Source organism: Salmo salar, chromosome 28 (assembly GCF_965601325.2).
Source record: "Salmo salar chromosome 28, fSalSal1, whole genome shotgun sequence".
NCBI classification, from domain to species: domain Eukaryota; kingdom Metazoa; phylum Chordata; class Actinopteri; order Salmoniformes; family Salmonidae; genus Salmo; species Salmo salar.
This window is the reverse complement of record NC_138318.1, coordinates 16,515,298-16,534,213: the sequence shown is the minus strand read 5'-3', so window position 1 is coordinate 16,534,213 and position 18,916 is coordinate 16,515,298. Positions and strand designations below refer to the sequence as shown.

At 42.9% G+C, this 18,916-nt stretch overlaps 1 protein-coding gene across 3 annotated transcripts; it reads left to right on the top strand.

The window, feature by feature from the left end:
• Positions 1 to 1,614: 1,614 nt before the first annotated feature.
• Positions 1,615 to 17,390, top strand: kcd17 (BTB/POZ domain-containing protein KCTD17). Of its 3 annotated transcripts, none has more exons than XM_014178902.3 (7): positions 1,615 to 2,079; positions 12,939 to 13,047; positions 13,276 to 13,367; positions 14,542 to 14,637; positions 15,255 to 15,380; positions 15,822 to 15,945; positions 16,942 to 17,390. In XM_014178902.3, the coding sequence occupies exons 1-6, from the start codon at positions 1,741 to 1,743 to the stop codon at positions 15,909 to 15,911; spliced, it is 852 nt and encodes a 283-aa protein (XP_014034377.1). In that variant the 5' UTR covers positions 1,615 to 1,740; the 3' UTR covers positions 15,912 to 15,945; positions 16,942 to 17,390.
• Positions 17,391 to 18,916: the final 1,526 nt, after the last annotated feature.

Sequence of the window (18,916 nt, the reverse complement as noted above, 5' to 3'; positions counted from 1 at the left end):
AGAGCCCAGAATTGAAACCGATCGAAAATCTCTGGAGAGACCTGAAAATAGTTGTGCAGCGACACGCCCCATCCAACCTGACAGAGTTTGAGAGGATCTACAGAAAAGAATGGGAGAAACTCTCCAAAAACAGGTGTGCCAAGCTTGTAACTTAAGTTTTGAGGCAGCGTGCAATTGGCATGCTGATTGCAGGAATGTCCACCAGAGCTGTTGCCAGATAATTGAATTACCATATCTCTACAATAAGCCACCTCCAACATCGTTTTAGAGAACTTGGCAGTATGTCCAACCGGCCTCACATCCGCAGACCACTTATAGCCACGCCAGCCCAGGACAACAAATGAAACTGTGGGTTTGCACAACCGAAGAATTTCTGCACGAACTGTCAGAAACCATCTCAGGGAAGCTCATCTGTGTGCTCGTCGTCCTCACCATGGTCTTGCCTGACTGCAGTTCAGCATCGTAACTGACTTCATTGGGCAAATGCTCACTTTGATGGCCACTGGCACACTGTAGAAGTGTGCTCTTCACGGGAAGAATCCCGGTTTCAACTGTACAAGGCAGATGGCAGATATGTGGTCGAGTGGCTTGCTGATGTCAATGTTGTGAACAAAGTGCCCCATGGTGGCGGTGGGGTTTTGGTATGGGCAGGCATAAGCTACGGACAACAAACACAATTGCTTTTTATCGATGGCAATTTGAATGCACAGATATACCGGGACGAGATACTGAGGCCCATTGTCGTGCCATTCATCTGCCGCCATCAGCTCATGTTTCAGCATGATAATACACGGCCCCATGTCACAAGGATCTGGGGAACATTTCTGGAAGCTGAAAATTTCCCAGTTGTTCCATGGCCTGCATACTCAACAGATATGTCACCCATTGAGCATGTTTGGGATGCTCTGGATTGACGTGTACGACAGTGTGTTCAAGTTCCCGCCAATATTCACCAACTTTGCACAGCCTTTGAAGAGGAGTGGGACAACATTCTACAGGCCAAAATCAACAGCCTGATCAACTTTATGTGAAGGAGATGTGTCGCACTGCATGAGGCAAGTGGCGGTTACACCAGACACTGACTTGTTTTCTAATCTGTGACCAACAGATGCATATCTGTATTCCCAGTCATGTGAAATCCATAGACTAGGGCCTAATTAATGTATTTAAATATACTGATTTCCTTATCTGAACTGTAAAATCTTTGAAATTGTTGCATGTTGTGTTTATATTTTTGTCTGCACAATCTAATAATGATATTCTCAGGTGGGATTTGTTTGTGAGTCATTTGTGAACCTTTTGATGAAAGATGTGTATAGAACTAATAACAATCAACCTAATCCTGTGTAATTAAACTACATGTATTACACTTTGTCTATTACAAATTGTATGTTTTTCATTCCCCACAATTTACACAACAATGCAGTTTGAAAATAATTGCAGTCTTGGCTCAGATAGTTATTGAATAATATTAGGCTATCATACAATTTTCATTTTATTTTGACATGATTTTCTTTAGGCTAGATTTTGGAACTACAAGATCCACAGTTCTCGGTGCACGGCAACAGCTTGGACATGACGCTCCGGTTGCTCAACCGGGGGAAGATAGGCGGAGCTCGAGTCAAAGCGGTACACGGTTGTGGTAGAGAGGGAACAGGCGTTGTTGAAAGGAAGCTGAAACGGCAGTTGGTACGCAAGCTATTGCTTTTTAACGTTGCTTGCATCCATTGCTATTTCCTAATGGCAACGGAGGAGAAAAGGAAATCTGTGTCGCAGGCTGAATCAGAAGTCGGTTCGTTACCGACACCTCATGGCTACAATAACAATAATAACAACAACAACAATAATAATAAAGATAGCGAGGGAAGCGAGAATACGACCACGGCCACTTCGAGCGGGACAGGAACTCACAGCATCGGGAACGGCTCTGGAGTCAACCCTACATTGGGAAATAACGGGAAATGGGTCCGGTTGAACGTCGGCGGCACAGTATTCCTCACAACGCGGCATACCCTACTCAAAGAACAAACGTCCTTTCTCTATCGGCTCTGTCAACAACAGGACTTACATTCGGACACGGTAAGCGAGTTGATCAAGCGCTTGGCTTCGATCAAGATAACACATCAGAGAAGAGCGATACGGCGAGATGTTCGGTCGAACTCTCATGATCACTTGATGGAATGAATGAATTGGATGGATGGATTGATGGATAGATAGACGAATGAATTACATTTGAATGGTACCACTAGATATGGCTCTGTGGTACCCTTACCCGCCACCAGATATGGCTCTACCCAATACCCAGTGAGTCAGATGGATGTGCACTGGCTGCCTCATTCAGACCTGTGCAGAGGGTTTATGCTGGCAGCACAGAGGGGGAGGAGGGTGGTGGGGTAGACAAATATCTATAGATAGGTTGGCAATATGTGACTGATCTGTTTGTGAAATACAGTACATCACTAATGAAGTAAGCCTATAATAGGATTTATTTCAGAGTGTCTGTCTCTTTCTTTATGTGTGATCACAGATAGTATTGTCCCTAGGCCTCCAACAGAGCCCTATAGTAGGCTGCTATAATTTATTTGAGGCGCATCATCTTTGTGTGTGACCTTTATTAATGCCCTAGTATCCATTAGTCTCGTTCCTACTCTCTCTCTCCCTCTGTCTTTTTCTCTCTTTCCATAGAATAAGTAAAGAGATTGTATGTGTGACTGTCTTTGTGTTGAGGCAAATAACACCTCTGTTTCCCTGTGGGATCAACTGAGGAATGCAAATGGACCTGGCACTAGGCTAGGCACACCGTGTAGTTCTTTGTGCAAATCCCGGGTAAACCATTAACACACCAGATGAGGGTTGACTTTTCCTGACCGGAGGCAGTGTGGCTGAACAGAGAGGCCAGGATGACAGGCGATAGAGAGACAGAGTAGCTAATTTTTTTATCTTTGCCCTCTGTGTGTGTGTGTGTGTGTGTGTGTGTGTGTGTGTGTGTGTGTGTGTGTGTGTGTGTGTGTGTGTGTGGTGTGTGTGTGTGTGTGTGGTGTGTGTGTGTGGTGTGTGGCGCGTGTGTGTGCGCGGGGGCACATCTGTCTCTTTCCTCCTGCACCACTGGCCACAGTGAATAGATAAGGTGCATCATCATTGTGTGTGACCTTCATTCCTCCTCTCCCCCTTTCTCTTTCTCTTCTCTCTCTCTCTCTCTCTCTCTCTCTCTCTCTCTCTCTCTCTCTCTCTCTCTCTCTCTCTCTCTCTCTCTATGCCTCTAGTCAAACCCCATCTACACACTCCCTCCTCTCCTCTGCTATCTCTCACCCCTTTTATGGTCCCTCTCTCCTTTCTCCCCTCTTTCTTCTCATCCTCTTCTCACACTTGAGTAATCTTATTCCTCCCAGGCTACTGTCATGTCATTGCCTCTTAAATAACTGTTTCTAAAACAGTACTAACAGTCTACTTCTTTTTCTCCCCACTAATTTACTGTTAGTCTGTTAGTCCCTTCTTGGCTTATGATGAAAGGCCCCATAGAGTCCTCAGGAATACAGAGTACCCAAGTCCAACATTACATCCACAGAAGAAAGAGAAGAACAAGTACTAGGCCTCTAGCTGTGTTTTTATTTTTCTATTACCCAGGTGTTGTCTGATTCTATCTTCACAGGAGCTCTATTGTTATCCGCTGGTTTGTGCTCCAATCTGCAGTGGGTTGCCGCAGTGTTTAGAACACACACACAAAGACACACACACACACACACACCGACTGTGTATTGCTATTTTAATAAGATTATCGTCTGTCTGGCACCTACAGGCTTGCCCCCCCTCTCTGTCCCAAAATACCCCCCCTGGTGCCTGCTGTCACCCCTGCCCTGACTCCCACTCCCTTGTGACCTCCTCCTGTCCCTTCCAGTCCCCTCCTGCTCTTCTTTCTCTCATTATATTCTCCTCTTGTCCGCCTCTCCTCCTCCTGCTCCTCTTTCACTCCTCCTGCTCTCCTGGCTCTGTTCACAGTGCTCCAGCTGAAAGCAGCATGTATGCTGTAGTTACAGATTCTCCGTTATCACAGTTCAGGATTGTTGTGAAGCCTCTCCCTCCACCCTCTGTGTCACTTCAGATTCCAACACAAGCCCAAACTCATCTTGATAACCTGGGTAGTGATAAGATACAGCGGTTAGGGAGTTGGGACAGTAACCGAAAGTTTGCTTGTTCGTAATCCCCGAGCCGGCAAGGTGAAAAAATCTGCCGTTCTGCCGTTGAGCAAGGCAGTTAACCACCACAACAACAGCTTCTAGCCCCAAGGCATCAGACTGCTGAACAATTAGCCAAATGGCCACCGGATTATTTACATTGACCCCCCCCCCATTTGTTTTTTAACACTGCTGCTACTTGCTGTTTATTATCTATGCATAGTCACTTCACCCCTACCTACATTTAGCAATGACCTCGACTAACCTGTACCCCCGCACATTGACCGGTACCCCCTGTATATAGCCCCGTTATTGTTATTTTATTGTGTTACTTTTTATAATTTTTTACTTTAGTTTATTTGGTAAATATTTTCTTAACTCTTTCTTGAACTGCGCTGTTTGTTAGGGGCTTGTAAGTAAGCATTTCACCGTAAGGTCGGTAATGTTATTTTCGGAGCATGTGACATATAAAGTTTGACTTGATTTGATTTTGCTCCCCGGGCGCCGATTACATGGATGTCGATTAAATAGATTTTTCTTCTCAAACTATTTTGTGAAAAGTTATCATATCTAAATCTGAAAACTACAAATTGCAAGAACAAATCACTCTGGAGTCAGATGTTTACAGGATGTGTAATTTAGTCTATTAAAGTTAAAATTAGGCAGGTCTGGTGCCGAAAAAGAAAGGAAAGTCTTGCCTACTTCACCAATATTTTATTTTATTTTTGAAAAGAAAGTTGTGTGTGTAGTCCAGTCAGTAAAAATACTTTAAAGTACATACAGTGCCTTCAGAAAGTATTCATAACCCTTGACTTATTCCACATTTTGTGTTACGGCCTGAAATCAAAATAGATTTTTTTGTCACCCATCTACACACAATACCCCATAATGACAAAGTGAAAACATGTTTTTAGAAATGTTTCACATTTATTAAAATGTAATATAGAAATATCTCATTTACATAAGTATTCACATGCCGGAGTCAATACTTTGTACAAGCACCTTTGCCAGCGATTACAGCTGTGAGTCTTTCTGGGTTAGTCTCTAAGAGCTTTCCACACATGGATTGTGCAACATTTTCCCATTTTTCTTTTCGAAAATTTTCAAGCTCTGTCAAATTGGTTGTTAATCATAGTCTACCGAAAGTTGTCTGTTTTTTCGGCCTACATTTGCGCGCTGGCCAGGTAGCCTCTAGGCCTACTTCTAAGCGTAATCGCGTGTGTGTCCTGTTCTACTGGTGATATACAGTATGTAATGGGGAATTGATATACACTAACAGTCAAACGCAAACAATTCACATTATTAACTTATAAAACAATGAATGTGCACAATTGGCAGGGAGAGAGCGCATTCTGGAGAGAGAAGTTCATTGTGCATCTGGGCGCTACATGGTCAATCCGACGTCTGCATTGGCCGTGCAGCATTTACAGTAATAAGGCCTTTGCGGAAGTCAGGGGATTCATACTTCTTGCGCTTTGTGGAGCAGTGCAGAGCTGTTGTGAAGGAAGTTGTCAAGGAAGTGAGTTTGGGTTTATACAGGATGTACCGCCCCGACCTACCGTGAACCAATCAATGCGGAGCTATATGGAGCCCTCCACATTGTTACAACATTTGAGAGGCGCCTGACCGATGCGGTACAAAGGTCGACACTCCATTTGGAGCCACCGACCATATATTCGGATCAAGCATATATTGGCTTTTAGTCTAGGCCTCAGCAATGTGTTAGTTCACTGAGATGGGCACAAATATATATTTAATACTGCTCTACTAAAAATGATTGGTCGACCAAAAGCCTATCAACCAAACAATGATAATTGATAATTGTTGATAATAGTTGATAATTGCCATAGATTTTCAAGTAGATTTAAGTAAAAACTGTAAATCAGCCACTCTGGAACATTCACAGTCTTCTTGGTAAACGACTCCATTGTAGATTTGACCTTGAGTTTTAGGCTATTGTCCTGCTGAAAGGTCAATTCCTCATCCAGTGTTTGGTGTAAAGCAGACTGAACCAGGTTTTCCTCTAGGATTTTGCCTGTGCATTCTGTTTCTGTTTTATTCTGGAAAAACTCCCCAGTCCTCAACGATCACAAGCGTACCCAAAACATGATGCAGCCACCACTATGCTTGAAAATATGGAGAGTGGCACTCTGTATTGGATTTACCCCAAACGTAACATTTTGTATTCAGGACAAAAAGTTAATTGCTTAGCTACATTTTTTGCAGTATTTCTTTAGTGCCTTGTTGCAAACAGGATGCATGTTTTTGAATATTTGTATTCTGTACAGGCTTCCTTCTTTTCACTCTGTCAATTAGGTTATTATTGTGGAGTAACTACAGTGTTGTTGATCCATCCTCAGTTTTCTCCTATCACAGCCATTAAACTCTCTTAACTGTTTTAAAGTCACCACCAAATCCCTGAGCGGTTTCCTTCCTCTCCAGCAACTGAGTTAGGAAGGATGCCTGTATCTTTGTAGTGCCTGGGTGTATTGATACACCATCTGAAGTGTAATTAATAACTTCACCATGCTCAAAGGGATATTCAATGTCTGCTTTTTTATTTTTACCCATCTACCAATAGGTACCCTTCTTTGCGAGGCATTGGAAAACCTCCCTTGTCTTTGTGGTTAAAGCTGTGTTCGAAATGCACTGCTCGACTGAGGGACCTTACAGATAATTGTATGTGTTGGGTACAGAGATGAGGCTGTCATTCAAAAATCATGTTAAACACTATTATTGCACACAGAGTGAGTCTATGCAACTGATTATGTGACTTGTTAAGTACATTTTTACTGTTGAATATATTTAGGCTTGCCATAACAAAGGGGCTGAATACTTGTTGACTCAAGACAATTCAGCTTTTCATTTAACTAATTAGTAACCATTTGGATAAACATAATTCTACTTTGACATTATGGGGTATAGTGTGTAGGCCAGTGACAAAAAAAATCTAAATGTAATCAATTTTAAATTCCAGATGTAACACAACAAAATGTGGAAAAAGTCAAGGGGTTTGAATACTTTCTGTGCAATATGCAGCACTGTTATTGGCAGAGTGATTAGGACTTTACAATGTTAGAGGCTGGTGTTATGTGCTCTTGTGTGTACTATGTGTCTTCCAATTCAAAATAGACCCAGCACTGGAGTAGCACAGTTGCAGATCTGTATGTGCTTCAGCCAACTTTATCGTTTATGTTGTCATACATGATAAAGGCAGTTCACTAAAACACTTGATTTCAAAGTTTAACAAACCCTACAACTCTATACACAAGACTACTTTTTAACAATTTACACAGAACATTTTACAAAAACACATTTACTGAAAGAACTGTGCAAATGCAAAGTTTGGTAACAGAATTTTGGTTAAAATCTCCCTCAGTTTTTTGTGTCCAGGTTCTCCAAAAACGGTTAAATATTTGCTGAGATTTCAACGATGTCTGCAGAAAGAATGGGATGTCAGCAATGACATGACACATTGAATTTGAAAAAATATATTTTGGTTATTGAACTATAGTAAGTGAAGTGGATTTACACCCGGTAACAGAATTGCGGTAACATAACTTTATCATGGTTCCCTGAGCTGTACTACACAGGAATGCATAATTATGGATATGAATGTCTTCATGGTGATGTATCCTAAATAGGTACACCAAGGTATACATATTCAATATCCTCCTTTGCATATTTGGGTATTATTCTACACACTGGCTATTTTTTTAATGAGCTCTGCCCCCAAACAAGACCAAACTTGGTTGGTCCAAACCGGACCAAATCTGAACCAGTCATAGACGTCATTTTTCACAAGTTTGGACCTCAAAGTACAGCACAGTAGAGCTCAGTAGAGTACAGTATAGCACAGTACAGTACACTAGAGTTCAGTACAGTAATGTAGAGTTGAGTTCAGTACAGTACAATATAGTACAGTAAAGTATAATATTGTTCAATACAGTGCAGTGGAGTACATTAGTGTACTCAACTCTAGTGTGCTCTACTGTGTATTGTACTGAAATCTGCTCTACTGTACTGTACTCTACTGTTCAGTACTGTACTGAACTATACTCTTGTTTACTGTGCTGTACTGTACTCTACTATGCTGTCTAAACTTTAGAACCTAACTGTGGTTTGTGACTACTATGATTTCCCATTGTAGCCAGTTCAATTGCAGAATTAATTCCTAAACAAAATTGGTATCATTAAAAACACTAACTAATTTATAGGTCTACCTTCTGTGAACTTTAATTATCCTCCCTCTTCATGAGGAAAATACATTACAAAATATCTGAAAGATAGGTGGGTTTTTGGTAAAGGAATTTCAAGGCACAAGGCAATGTTTCTTAAAGTTACAGAAGGCAAAACTAAAAATGTGTTGATATTAGTCTTTACTTCAACATTATTGTGTTTTGATGCATTTCTGATACCTTTTAAGAGTTTTTCTGTCAGATGTTTTCTAAGACCCCTTTTCCATCTGTTTGACCTGAAATCTAAGACTTTGCTTGTTCTTAATTTTTAGGATGGAAAATAGTTGAAAAATGTATATATGCCTTAATAAATAAATAAAATACTCTTCGCTTTCATTAGACACTCAATTTGATATTCTCCTATGAACTTCACATGTTGGTGCACATGGGTCCTTTTAGATGGAAATGACCTGGCCAGGCTAGCATTAGACTGGTTCAGTTTGGTCTCAGCCAGTGTTTTCACCCCAGGAGAGGAAGTAAAGATTGTATGTGTGTCTGTGTCTGTCTCTATTTCTGTGCTGAGACAAATAACACCTCTGTTTGCCTAACAGATATTTCCTGTGGGACCCAGTGAGGCCCCCATAGAGACCTGGCACTAGGCTAGGCATACTGTGTAGTTCCTTGGGTAAACCATTAACACACCAGATGAGGATTGAATCTTCCGTGGCATTTTTTTAATGGGCTGACTGGCGGCAGTGTGGCTGAACAGACAGGCCAGGATAACAGGAGATCACAGATATACAGTGGGGGGGAAAAGTATTTGATCCCCTGCTGATTTTGTATGTTTGCCCACTGATAAAGAAAGGATCAGTCTATAATTGTAATAGTAGGTTTATTTGAACAGTGAGAGACAGAATAACAACAAAAATATCCAGAAAAACGCATGTCAAAAATTTTATAAATTGATTTGCATTTTAATGAGGGAAATAAGTATTTGGCCCACTCGCAATCAGAATAAAATCTGGCTGCCAGGTGTCTTTTATACAGGTAACGAGCTGAGATTAGGAACACACTCTTAAAGGGAGTGCTCCTAACCGCAGCTTGTTACCTGTAAAAAAGACACATGTCCACAGAAGCAATCAATCAATCAGATTCCAAACTCTCCACCCTGGCCAAGACCAAAGAGCTCTCCAAGGATGTCAGGGACAAGATTGTAGACCTATACAAGGCTGGAAAGGGCTACAAGACCATCGCCAAGCAGCTTGGTGAGAAGATGACAACATTTGGTGCGATTATTCGCAAATGGAAGAAACACAAAAGAACTGTCAATATCCCTCGGCCTGGGGCTCCATGCAAGATCTCACCTCGTGGGGTTGCAATGATCATGAGAACGGTGAGGAATCAGCCCAGAACTACACGGGAGGATCTTGTCAGTGATCTCAAGGCAGCTGGGACCATTGTCACCAAGAAAACAATTGGTAACACACTACACCGTGAAGGACTGAAATCCTGCAGCGCCCGCAAGGTCCCCCTGCTCAAGAATACATATACATGCCCGTCTGAAGTTTGCCAATGAACATCTGAATGATTCAGAGAACAACTGGGTGAAAGTGTTGTGGTCAGATGAGACCAAAATGGAGCTCTTTGGCATCAACTCAACTCGCCGTGTTTGGAGGAGGATGAATGCTGCCTATGACCCCAAGAACACCATCTCCACCATCAAACATGGAGGTGGAAACATTATGCTTTGGGGGTGTTTTTCTGCTAAGGGGACAGGACAACTTCACCGCATCATTTGACGGGGCCATGTACTGTCAAATCTTGGGTGAGAACCTCCTTCCCTCAGCCAGGGCATTGAAAATGGGTCGTGGATGGGTATTCCAGCATGACAATGACGGAAAACACGCGGCCAAGGCAACAAAGGAGTAGCTCAAGAAGAAGCACATTAAGGTCCTGGAGTGGCCTAGCCAGTCTCCAGACCTTAATCCCATAGAAAATCTGTGGAGGGAGCTGAAGGTTCGAGTTGCCAAACGTCAGCCTCGAAACCTTAATGACTTGGAGAAGATCTGCAAAGAGGAGTGGGACAAAATCACTCCTGAGATGTGTGCAAACCTGGTGGCCAACTACAAGAAACGTCTGACCTCTGTGATTGCCAACAAGGGTTTTGCCACCAAGTACTAAGTCATGTTTTGCAGAGGGGTCAAATACTTATTTCCCTCATTAAAATGGAAATCATTTTATAACATTTTTGACATGCGTTTTTCTGGATTTTTGTTGTTGTTATTCTGTCTCTCTGTCACGGGTGTCGTAGGGTGTAGACCAAAACGCAGCGGGGAAATGTATACTCATCTTCTTTTTATTGGTGAAGAAGGAAAACACACACAACGTATACAAAAAACAAACGAACTGGACAGTCTCGTCAGGCCTTCAATCAGAGGCAACGATAGACAGCTGCCTCCAATTGAAGGCGCCAATCCCCATTACCAAAACATAGAAATACAAACGCCTAGACAGAACATAGAAATAAACTAACTGTCACGTCCTGACCAGCAGAGGGAGGTATTGTATCAGTTTTGGTCAGGATGTGGCAGGTTTTTTGTATGTTAAGGGTTTGTGTTGGGGATTGGACTCCCAATTGAAGGCAGGTGTGTTGAGTTGCCTTTGATTGGGAGTCATATATAGAAGGGTGTGTTTTTCTTTGGGATTGTGGGTAGTTGTTTTTGCACTGCGTTTGATAGCCTGCAAAACTGTTGCTGTCTTATTTATTGTTTTTTCCTGTGGATGCCTTACTCTTTTGAATTAAAATATGAGTATCCACATTCCCGCTGCGCCTTGGTCCATTCTTGAAGACAACTGTTACACTAACATAGAACGATAACCCAAAAACCCCGGAATACATAAATCAAATACCCCTCTACATACACAACCACCCCGAACCATATAAACCAAATACCCCCTCTACATGAACACATACACAAACACACCCTGAACCACATAAAACAAATACCCCCTGCCACGTCCTGACCACCCAAACTATAAGAACAAATAACCCCTTATCTGGTCAGGACGTGACACTCTCACTGTTCATATAAACCTACCATTAAAATGATTGATTGATCATTTCTTTGTAAGTGGGCAAACGTACAAAATCAGCAGGGGATCAAATACATTTTCCCCCACTGTAGCAAATGTTTCATCTTCACCCTCACTGTGTGCGTTCATGCGTGAGTGCATGTGTTTATCATTCATAGCGAGGGTACCTAGATATTCTGGAAGCCTCACACAGGTGTCGTCATCATACATACTGTCAAATCATGTCCAATGAGGAGGTGTCTGTCTGTCCTCAACTGTAGTTGCTCTGGGTTTGTTTGTCTCTCTGCCACTGTCTAGCCCCCTTTCCCCCAGCAACTCTCCCTGTGCCCTTGTCTGTCCTCTGTATCTCTCTCTTTCTGTCTCTGTCTCTCTCTCCCTCCCCCTGTCTGAGTCCTCCTCTATCCAGTGTCTGCCAGCTCTCATCTCCAATCGATTCTCCTCTTCTCTGCCTGTCTCCCCAGTCCCTTCTTCATTCAGCTGAGTGCCTCACATACACTCCATCCCTCTGCCGTCTCTCTCTCGCTCTCGCTCTCATCTGCAGGCTCTTATTCCTTTCCCTCCATTCCTATTATTTTGCAGCACTTCTTCGATTCAGATTCAGAGCTGTGCCCTCTTACCACAGCCTCTCCATCCCTCTGCCCGTCTCACTCACACTCTCTCTCTCTCTCTCCCTCTCTCTCTCTCACTGTCTCTCTGATCTGCAGGCTCTCATTCCTTTCCCTCCATTCCTATAATTTTGCAGCACTTCTTCGATTCAGATTCAGAGCTGTGCCCTCTTACCACAGCCTCTCCATCCCTCCCCTCTTCTCCATCCCTCCATCTCGCTCTCCATCTGCTCCTTATTCAGCTACTTCTGTCTTTCTGCTCCTCTCTTATCTAGCTCGCTCCACTCTGTCACTTGTTTGTGTTCCTGAATCCCTCTCTCCCACTCTCCTCTTTCTGAACTCCTTGGCCTCTCTCTACTCCTCTTTCTCATCTCTCTCTACCTCCCTCTCTCTGTCTAGAGTCTCTGCGTCACTGTGTTTGAAAATGGGTGCCTGGGGCTGGTTTAGTAATCGGCATGCAGGGAGCGCTTTATGGAGACGCTGTAAAGGCACTGGCATGCCGTCAGCCAAGAAAGGGCCAAGCCATGTGAATGTAACAGGCTCTCTCTCAATCTTTCTCTCTCCATATCTTTCTCTCTCTCTTCACTCTCAGTCCCTCTTTATATATTCCCTCTCTCTCCTTATCTCTATCCCCCCACCACACTCTCTCTGAATCTCTCTCACACTAGCTGTAATATAGAACCACTAGGCTCCAATAGGGCCACTCTATCACTCTGAAAAGAGGACTTTTGCTGTTAGTGTGAAACAAGTAATCGCAAGGGGGTTTCCAAACATAGATCTTGACCAAACCCAATACAATAGAATTGCACAATAGAATATCACTTAATATTGATCTCATATTCATACCTTTATTAATTCTTATGGTTGTTCTCTCCCTTCCTCTGTTGTAGGACGAGACAGGGGCCTATGTGATAGACAGAGACCCCACCTACTTCGGCCCCATCCTTAACTACCTGCGACACGGCAAACTGGTCTACAACAAGGAGCTGGCTGAAGAAGGTACTAGATTACTTTTGGTATTAGATAATGTGTTATGATGCTATTATAATGTATAGTAAGACTTGTAATAAGAATGTAATAACACTTTGATTGGACACGTGTGTGTGTGTGTGTGTGTGTGTGTGTGTGTGTGTGTGTGTGTGTGTGTGTGTGTGTGTGTGTGTGTGTGTGTGTGTGTGTGTGTGTGTGTGTGTGTGTGTGTGTGTGTGTGTGTGCGCTCTGTCCCAGGTGTGTTAGAGGAAGCTGAGTTCTACAACATCACTCCTCTGATAAAACTGATCAAGGAGAGGATTCTGGAGCGGGACTGTAAAGTCACACAGGTCAAACACACACACACACTCAGCTTTGTTTTTGTGAATTTTCAGGACTTTTTGGGGAGTACATTTTTTTTCTTCTTAATCCTAATTCAGGGCATGAAAAACATCATGACTTTTCACAATTGTTCTTGTTTTCCTACCTTGTCAAGACATTCTGATGACTTGTCAGAACATTGTGGTCCTGATAAGGTAGGAAACATATACACACACACACACACACACACACACACACACACACACACACACACACACACACACACACACACACACACACACACAGTAGATAAAATACAGGGATTTACACAAATACAAGATGGCTACAGGTCTGCTAAAACAAAAACAGACTTGTGCATGTGCCAAGCAGAAAGACTGTTCAGCCATGTGTTTCACTCTTTCTGTATTTTCAAGTTATTTTCAGTATATTTCACCCATCATGTCTATGATTTCTGTTATGTAACTTTCAATCTTCCTCCTACTCTCTCTGTATTATACGCTTTACTGTACCCTCCGTCTCTACCGTTCGGCTAGACACACGCTCATGCACACACACACTGTGGGCTGTGGGGGTGTGTGCTACGCCACTGCTTATAGCTAGAAGAAATCTAAGATGTGTCAAATAAATTATATCAAGTTCAGGGCACCAGCTATGCGTTTGGCTAGTGGCTAGATGTCAAAATCAAGATTCTTGGTTACAGCAGACTTTCAATCCCCTCCTAGATGTGTATATATATAAAAAAAAAAAGATGAAATATTTTATTGTTAAATAGTGTCCCTTGTGTGCACTTCAGGTAATACCATATGTTCCAGTATGGTACAGAAACGGTGTGACTGTATCTGGATAGCACCCAACCCTAACGCTCACTCTCACTATCATTCATCTTCCAAACATCACTACCTCTTGCTAACCTCTCGCTCTCTCACCCTCTTTCTCTCTGCTAATAAATGCCTTTTCTTTCCTTTCCTTACAAACATCTCACCTTCTCCAACTATTGGTCACTCTGTTTTCTCTTCTGTCTAATTCTCTCCCTTCCTAACACCCCTCTCTCTCTCTCTCTCTCTCTACATCCATACACCTTTCCCACCTACCCATATCTGTACATTCCCTCCCTCCCTCCCTCTCTTCCTCCTCCTCCTTCTCCTCTCTTTACACCCTCTCTCTCTCTCCGTCCATCAGCAGGTGCCTCCTAAACATGTGTACCGGGTGCTGCAGTGCCAGGAGGAGGAGCTGACCCAGATGGTTTCCACCATGTCAGACGGCTGGAAGTTTGAGCAGGTCAGCGTGCGCACCTGCAGAAAGCCCCGCACCGGACTGCTCTGGACTGTGGGTTGGACTCACGCTGCTGCTCTGCTCTACCACACTCCCAACCAATCAACCCCTTTCCTGCTCTCTGTTAGCCAATCAGAGCCTCAGAGTCAGACCAATCAGACCAATCCGTGACCAAGGCCCAGTCCCAATCTGCTCACAAAAACGGCCTCCTTTTCACATTTCCTTCCCCTCAGAAGAAGACTGATCTAAGCTGACATGTTGCAGACACAGACCAGTGATGATAAGGGGAGGGAGATGCAAAAAGGAAGCAGAGCCACGGAAGCTCCAGGGGAAGCTACCATATGTTGGCACATTGCCAGTTCAGTAAAGTGTTTTGAGTAATACTGTAATGCTAAACATTGCCGTCAGTGCTTCAGGGTGTACAGTTCAGTCTCACTGCCCACAGTAGAGTTGTAGCAGACATGTAGTGCTGCTAGGCTGTCCTTACCCTCTGTCCCTCCTCCCTGCATGAGCCTCCATGGGTTTACCTGCTGTGATATGGGCCACCTCTCTTTCTCTGTCCAACTTTCTTTCTCTCTTTTTTGTTGTTGCTCCATCTCTCTTTTTCTCTCTGTCTCTGACAGATGGTTAACATTGGTTCGTCGTATAGCTATGGGACAGAGGACCAGGCAGAGTTTCTGTGTGTGGTGTCCAAGGAGCTACACACACCTGGGTCAGGCCTGGGCACCGAACAGAGCCACAAGACCAAGGTGAGACTAACACACAGGAAACATATACACACACACACACAGGTACATGGGCAGATCTGTCCGAGGGATATACTCATACATCACACACCATTCACATATCACCACCATTCACTTCCACAAAGGTCTGAAGCAGCAGGATACGGATCTGTCACTGTGTGTCTCCATGTGACATTTCTCTTCATCCAAGATGATCTGAGTATCCTTTGACCTTAGTGTTGGCATTTTCCACTCAAACACTGAATGTCACACACAACTCCCAAATGTCATTCACAAGCGCATTCACTCCATCATCCACACCTCCCTCTCTCTCGTTCTCTCTTTCTCTTTCACTCTCAATCTCTCTCCCTCTCCCAGATACTCAATCTGTTCTCTGTTCATTCTTTTTTGTTGTTGTCGTTCTGTCTCATTTTCTTTATTCTCCGTCCTTTTATTCGAGTGAAGGCTTCAGAGGTGCAGCAGGAGAAAGGAGCGCAGGATGAGGTGGAGGGAGGAGAGAGAAATACCACCCCGAATGAGTGGATAAGGGAATGACAGTCTTGTGTCAGTGTTCCAAAGACGTGAATGGGTGAGGATCCATGCTAGTGTTGTTGGCTGGTAGTGGGTAGTAGCAGTAGTAGACTGTGTGATCAAAAGGGATCCAGGGCTGTTCCACAGCATTACATTGCCTTACCCCAAACTCCATACAGTATTCAAAGGCCAAGGAGAGACTAACTTTTATTGAAGTTTATTTTGATTTACAAATATGTAGAGAGAAAAAAGTAGGCCTCGCACTTTTGCTCCCCATCTTAAAAAGTGAACTACTATTTGTTTGAAATACCATTTGTGATGCCAGAGTGTTCGATATTGCTCTGGGGCCATTGTGTCCTGCCTGGGAAATGATCTGTTCAGCAGCATAACCCAGCTGGTCTGATGATGAGTTAGTCTCACTAGGCAGGCTGGTTGCCTCTCACATTAACAATGCCCTAGATCTGGGATTTCCCAGACTAATGATGAGCTGACGCTGCTGTGCTGCCATTGATCCAACCTGACACCTAAACATCTCTCATTACCAATGCAATGACATGGAATAGCCCTGACATTTTGTGTAGTGGTAGTATTAGTGTGTTTTACATTTCACATGAAAAAAGACACAAACACACACAATCTTACTTGTACATGTGGAAAGGGGACATTTTGGCAGAACTGCACAGTGGGGCTGCGACGTTTATGTTTATCCAAACACCAATTAATCAAGTGCCGAATGATACAAGCGCATGTTGTTGTTTTTTCCATTCACAACAAAGGGAGTCCTGGATGTCACAAACACTATTACTTTATCATTCTGTCCCCATCGTCACCATCAGCATCAAACATAAAAAATACTACATTTACTGTATGTGTTTAGATTGGGTGACATGTGAAACAATCAAAGCTGATACACAGTATGAGATGCTCCCCAGTTGTAAAATATTGTGCCGTGTTACATGAACATGTAACCGATCGACTATGAAATACAACCCTGAGAATCTGTCTTCAAAAATGGCATCCTCTGACGTTTCTCCTGTCTGTGCTTGTCTTCCAGCTTTTTCAGATCCATGGATCCCGGATGTACTAGAGAGAATTGTACTTTTTTAGCTTGACATTTCATTTTGTGTTTGTTGACATATGTTTTATCATTGTTGTTGCTTTTGGAGAAAAAAACCCCAGAAGTGCTCAAATATTATTTTCAAAGACTATCGAAGTGTCCCTCTCACCAGCAGCGAAACGCCAACATTTCAACATGTGTAGAGACGGATATATGTTTAAAAAAAAAAAAAAAATATATTATCATCTATCATTTTTTAATGTATTTTAGTTCCAATCACCACTTAAGCCGTGGAAGTTAGTGAATCTTAGTAAAATAGATTTGACCAAAGACAATGATTAAAAGCACTGCAAATCAATGTGCTCATCCAAATGTGAAAAATGGTATGAAATTTACATGAAATATGTGGAATCTGACTCATAAGTAAATTGTTGTTGTTTGCAGTAGTTCTGACTTGTCTGATGCTTGATACAGTAGTGAGACCTGGGCCTGAGTCAGTGATGTGGCAATGTCCTGTCTCTAATACGGCTCTGCTGCAGTAGAGATTGACAGTGAGACTCACACAGAAAGACAGACAGATGTCAACTAACTGGCCACAGTCAGCACCACAAAAAACTCTTCCCCCTTACACACACTCCCTTATGCTCTCTCACAGACACGCACACACACAGTATTGGATAATTAACTTTGTTCGGACACACAATTCAGTCCCATTCAAAATCCTATTTTTCCTATAGATAAACACGTTCACACACATCTTTTTTCTTTCTCTCTCTCTCACACTCACTCACTCACTCACTCACTCTCTTTCTCACTCACACATACCCATAGCAGTGCTTCCTGTCGGGACATGTGTGTTCTCTGAGGCATGTGCATGCTCAGCAGAGCAGAGCTCTCAGCCTGTCGCCCTGGCCTGGCTCCAGTGTGACTCTAGGCCCTGGCAGGATAAAGAAGAGAAAGGTGCTGGAAGAGGTCTACGTCTGAGGTAGCACCTTATTCCCTAAAAAGTACTGCACTCTGTAGGGAATAGGGTGCCATTTTGGATGCAACCCTGTTCTCTGCTCATGTTGTAATGACGGGCCCTTGCACCTTGAGGCCAGGATGTTGTCGTTACACTTTTAACTAGGACTATGGCACAAATGTTGTTAAAGAATTCTTTTTTTGTATGTATTTCACTGTAAATGAGGAGAAAGGAGATAAGATAAGACCTTGTCAAAGGCATCATGCACTTAGAACAGAAAATTGTTGCAGCTGAATTAGAAGGTTTTGGCACTGGCCATTATCACCTCTGAGCCCCTGCAGCCCAATACTGTCACAGTCAGTAGAGACAGCCTGTCTCTGCAACCTTCAAATACTGCAGATATACTCATTCTAGTCTCTGCATGTCAACATACCCACAGATCACCATTTCAGTTGATTTCAGTTAAAAGCTTTCATGGAGGCAATATTGCGTTTTTGTGCATGTGCGTTGTGAATATAATTTTTGGCTTTGGTCATCAAAAAAAGAGCATAGCATATGGATTAAGATCACTTAATTGGTAAATTGCACACAAGGTCCAACCAAAATTTGACATCTGCTTTTAACCCAAACCATCGAAAGCATACATATACCGTTTTTTTTAGAGCAGTGTGTGGGCGCTGCCAAACTGTGCGCTGTTGTTGTGGGGGGTTAAGTGTCTTGCTCAAAGGCAGGCAGTGGCATCTAGGATTTGATACCAGCCTCCCTAACTGCTAGGCTACCTCTCTAACCGTGAGGCTTGGGTGCCTTGATTTCAAGCAAAAACAACACAATATAGGCATGTACGAAGTCTCTGGGAAAATTTGTTTGAGTCGGTCAATGGACTGCAAAATTACTATACTAAATTTATTTTGTAAATGTGTTTTGGTTATTTATTTTCATGATATTTTAATTGCATGTTTTTTTTCAGTATCATGATTACTGCTGTAAAATATTTTTTACAACCAAGCTTAT

Coding starts and splice junctions, on each gene's coding strand:
- kcd17 (XM_014178902.3), top strand. CDS start 1,741: ATGGCAACGGAGGAGAAAAGGAAATCTGTGTCGCAGGCTGAATCAGAA. Junction 2,080..12,938: donor AGGACTTACATTCGGACACG/GTAAGCGAGTTG, acceptor CCTCTGTTGTAG/GACGAGACAGGGGCCTATGT. Junction 13,368..14,541: donor GGGACTGTAAAGTCACACAG/GTCAAACACACA, acceptor GTCCATCAGCAG/GTGCCTCCTAAACATGTGTA.